We start from the raw sequence: 4,611 nt of genomic DNA, 5'->3' as shown, positions 1-4,611 counted from the left end.
TAAACATATTTATATTTTAATATTTACTTAAGTCTTAGTCTATTTTTGTTCAGGCTTTTGATAGTTATCTATCCACTACTACTGCCACTTCTTTGTTCTGCTACTCCTGTGGTAATATAATAATCTGCTACTGCCGAGTAGCTGTTTGCTGATGCTGCTACCTCTCTATTAATCTGCTGCTCCTGTGCTACCACTTTGTTGCTGTTGTGGAACGGATTAAGACAGTAATTAAGGTTAGTTTATGCAAATTTAAATACATCTATTAATTTGTTATTGATGTCATGCGTGCAACTTGGTGCCTTCCTGAGGCACTCATCACTTTAGGCACTTCTTTAAGCATTGCTAAAATTCAATTTTCTCTGTTATTTTATGTCTAATGCCTTCAAAGTATTTTCGAGGCTTGCACAATATTGTCTCTTAGTTAAGTAGGAAGCTAGATTTGTAGTTAGTGAGACGAACAGTAAGGACATCAATTTAGAAACTTAGCTATCTATGTGAAATATATAGGTTTTCGATGGATATGTCGAAAGACTGGATGGATACACCACGTCATGAGAAAGAATATCAAGTTGGTGTAGAAAGATTTTTACACTTTGCTTTCTCATCAAAGGGAGTTCCTCAAGGGGAAGAAATTCAATGCCCTTGTGCAAAGTGTTGTAATATATTTTGGTTAAAGAGAGATGACGTATATGATCATCTAATATGCCACGGTTTTGTAAAAGGTTATAAGCGGTGGTTTAATCATGGGGAATCACTTTTTGCTATGGATATTGACAGTGACATAGGCGGTGAATATAACTGCAATGATAACATTGATGAGTTGTTACGTGATAGATTTCGAGATAATACACAAGTTGACAGACAAAACATGGGGCCTAATGAATGTGCAAAGGAATTTTATAAATTGGTAGACGAGGCAAGCCAAGAACTATACCCCGGGTGTAAAGAATTCACAAGATTATCGTTTACCATTCGTCTTTACTTGTTAAAATGCTTGCATGGTTGGAGTAATGCGTCATTTACTTCTCTCTTGGAATTATTGAAAGAAGCAATGCCATATTTGAATATTCCTATTTCTTTTGATAAAACCAAGAATATGGTGAAGAACTTGGGTCTTGACTACCAAAAGATCGATGCATGTCGCAATGACTGCATGTTGTATCGGAATGGGTATGAGAATGACTCATCTTGTCATGTCTGTGGAACATCCCATTATATTGAGCATCATGAAGAAGAGGATGATGTTACCTCATCTAGAAAGCCTCGCAAAGTTGCTGCGAAAACTCTAAGGCATTTTCCTTTGATTCCCAGACTTCAACGGCTTTTTATGTGCACAAGAACTGTCGAAGCTATGTCTTGGCATCACAATGAGCGCGTTAAAGACGGGTCCTTAAGGCATCCTGCCGATGGTGAATCTTGGAAAGCATTTGACAATCGACATGAAGATTTTGCAAAGGAGCCTCGTAATGTGAGACTTGGGTTAGCAAGCGACGGATTCAATCCATTCCGAACTTTGAGCAGTACACACAGTACATGGCCTGTTGTTCTGATGGTGTATAATCAACCCCCTTGGATGAGCATGAAGCCTGATTATTTTATGCTATCTTTACTCATTCCTGGACCACAATCACCGGGAAATGACATTGATGTCTATCTTCAACCGTTGATTGAAGAATTAAAAGAATTATGGGAGTCAGGTGTCGAAACATATGATTCGAAAGAAAACAAAACATTCAACATGAGAGCATGCCTTTTGTGGACAATTAATGACTTCCCTGCGTATGCTATGTTATCTGGGTGGAGTACAAAGGGAAAATTGGCTTGTCCATGCTGTAATGACGAGACTTCTTCTATCTATCTGAAACATAGTCACAAGACTGTTTATATGGATCACCGAAGGTTTTTATCCATGAATCATCCATGGAGGCATAACAAAAGATCTTTCAATGGAAAAATTGAACTCAGGTCTCCACCGCAGTTGTTAGAAGGTTCAGCTGTATTTGATATATTGCGAGAGGTGGATAATTCTTTTGGGAAGAAGCAAAAGAGATCAAAGAATGGCATATCAAATTGGAAAAAACGGTCAATCTTTTTTGAGTTACCATATTGGAAGTCCAACATGTTTAGACACAACCTTGATGTCATGCACATAGAGAAGAATATAGTTGATAGCATAATTGGAACTCTTTTAGATATTCCCGAAAAGACGAAAGATCATGCAGCTGCTCGTTTTGACCTTAAAGATATGGGTATCAGGAAGAACCTTCAACCAAGAGATACGAAGGATGGAAAAAAAACTAAGTTAGCAAAGGCATGCTTTTCAATGACTCCAGCAGAGAAAACAATCTTTTGTCGTGTGTTGAAAGTGGCAAAATTACCAGACGGTAGCGCTTCCAATATTGCTCGATGTGTGCATGAAACAGAAAAGAAGATTTCTGGTTACAAGACCCATGATGCTCATTTCATGTTGCATTACTTGTTGCAAGTACCAATCAAGATCATACTTCTTGACCATGTTGCCATCGCTCTAGTTCGATTATGTTCATTTTTTCGCCGAATATGTCAGAAAGTAATTAGCTTGGATGAGGTAGTTAACTTAGAAGCAGAGATTGCTGAGACATTGTGCCAATTGGAGAGGATTTTCCCTCCTAGCTTTTTTGACATAATGGTGCACTTGCCTATTCATTTAGCAAATGAGGTGAGGTTAGGTGGTCCAGTTCAATATCGTTGGATGTACCCTGTTGAACGGTATATGTGCACACTAAAATCGTATGTTCGTAATAGAAGTCGTCCAGAAGGATCTATTGCCGAAGGATATTTGGCGAATGAGTGTATCAATTTTTGCTCAAGATATTTGCATGAAGATGTTCATACAAGATTTAATAGAATCCCTCGGAACAACGATGAGTGTGTTTCAGATGAGGTGCGAACTCCTAGTTTGTTTCCAAGCAAAGGATGTCCTCTTGGTAGAAGAATGGGAGATTTGTTTATTTTAGATGAAAAATCAGAAATACAAGGTCATGCATACATTCTAAACAATTGTGATAAGATCGAAGTCTACATGAGGTATTTTCTTCGATTCATTATCATTTGTTAGATCTCAATCATCATATTTAACCTTACTAAAAACTAAGACTATGAATATTTAATCTCTTCAGAGAGCATGAGGAGGCAGTTAATGATAACAATCCACGAAGAACAAAGTGGGAGAAAGCCAAGGACCGCAGTCAATAATTTTCAGAATGGTTTAAAATTCGTGCCATGAAAAAGGATGTGCCTGGTTGGGCAAAAAGGTTGGCTAGGGGTCCAAATCAAGTTGCAAAAAGATTTTCAGGTTATATTATCAATGGGTATAGGTTCCATACAAGGCACCGTGAAGTGAGACGTAAAACTCAAAATAGTGGTGTCACATTAGAGGCATTGACTCCTAGTTTTGCTAGTGTGAAAGATAAGAACCCAATTGAAGCAAAAGTAGCCTACTATGGTAGAATAGTTGATATGTTTGAGTTAGATTATTATGGCCACTTTAAGGTAGCCTTGTTTAAGTGTGAGTGGTATACAGTTGTAAAAGACAACTTTGGTCTTTCATATGTGTATTTCAATAGAAAATGCTACCAAAAAGAACCATTTGTGCTGGCATCTCAAGTAAACCAATGCTTTTATGTGCAAGACCCATATGTTAGGGACAAGCACTATGTTATGAAAACAATTCCAAGAGATTTATTTAGGGTAAGTGATGACGTTGAGTCTGATTCCCCCATAATATATGCAAGGGAGCCATGCGAACCTGAAGTGATTCCAAGTCTTCCAAATGATAATGGCGAAATTGATCTAGTGAGGAATGATCTACGAGCAACTATTATAGATATGGATCAAAACATGTTTGCTAAACAATATTGTGAGAAAGACGAGGAAAGCGAATATGAGTACATGGAGGACTTTGACTCTGAAACATCTTGACAAGTGTTTTTGGTAGAATCCTAAACAACCCACTTTCCTTAGTTGTTTTGCTTAGTTAATTACTTGCTTCAGTTGATTATGCTTATTTAATTATTATTTAGTTAGCATTTTATTCATTGTTATTATTTTGTGTATGCAGAATGGAGAAAGGGGAGATCACTAAGAGAAAACGGATACTTACCTTAGGCCAAAAAATGAAAGGAAAAAGCCCAAAAAAAAACAATTCCTTTGAGGTTACACAAGTGAAGTCAAGTGCTGAATTGCTCAAACAATACAATATTAAGAGAGAAAGGATCATGGCTGAAAATGAGAAGGTTAGCTTGCAAGCTCAAGCTCCAAAGGATCCAACAAGCAAACAACCCATCACAATAGTGGAGGATGCATTTGAAGAGCAAGTTAGGACTTCGAAGAAAACAAGGAAGGCTCAACCAACGGCACTTTTTTAAGAATGCACGCATAATGGAAATGGGACAATGTTTGAAGTTGAAAAGAACTCTAAAACTAGAAATCAAAGGACTGCTGAACCTGATGCAATGGATCAAAATGATATAAATTCTGATGATGACGGAGAAGATACAAGCGAGATGAGTGCAACTTCAAATAAAAAAGGAATGAGTCTTGACATGTATTTTAAGGTACATGGGATAAATT

At 37.3% G+C, this 4,611-nt stretch overlaps 1 protein-coding gene across 1 annotated transcript; it reads left to right on the top strand.

Annotated features, from left to right (window-relative positions):
• Positions 1 to 514: 514 nt before the first annotated feature.
• On the top strand, positions 515 to 3,234 carry LOC140180610 (uncharacterized). The gene is made up of 2 exons (XM_072221860.1): positions 515 to 3,066; positions 3,159 to 3,234. The coding sequence occupies exons 1-2, from the start codon at positions 515 to 517 to the stop codon at positions 3,232 to 3,234; spliced, it is 2,628 nt and encodes an 875-aa protein (XP_072077961.1).
• The last annotated feature ends 1,377 nt before the right edge of the window (positions 3,235 to 4,611 follow it).

The sequence above is a fragment of the Arachis hypogaea genome, chromosome 17, assembly GCF_003086295.3.
Source record: "Arachis hypogaea cultivar Tifrunner chromosome 17, arahy.Tifrunner.gnm2.J5K5, whole genome shotgun sequence".
In the NCBI taxonomy this organism is placed as follows: Eukaryota; Viridiplantae; Streptophyta; class Magnoliopsida; order Fabales; family Fabaceae; genus Arachis; species Arachis hypogaea.
This window is presented reverse-complemented; position numbering and strand designations above follow the sequence as displayed.

What these genes read in the sequence shown, in the direction of transcription:
- LOC140180610 (XM_072221860.1), top strand. Translation starts at nt 515, where the DNA reads ATGGATATGTCGAAAGACTGGATGGATACACCACGTCATGAGAAAGAA. An exon ending in AAGATCGAAGTCTACATGAG is followed by an intron (nt 3,067 to 3,158) that starts GTATTTTCTTCG and finishes TAATCTCTTCAG; the next exon opens with AGAGCATGAGGAGGCAGTTA.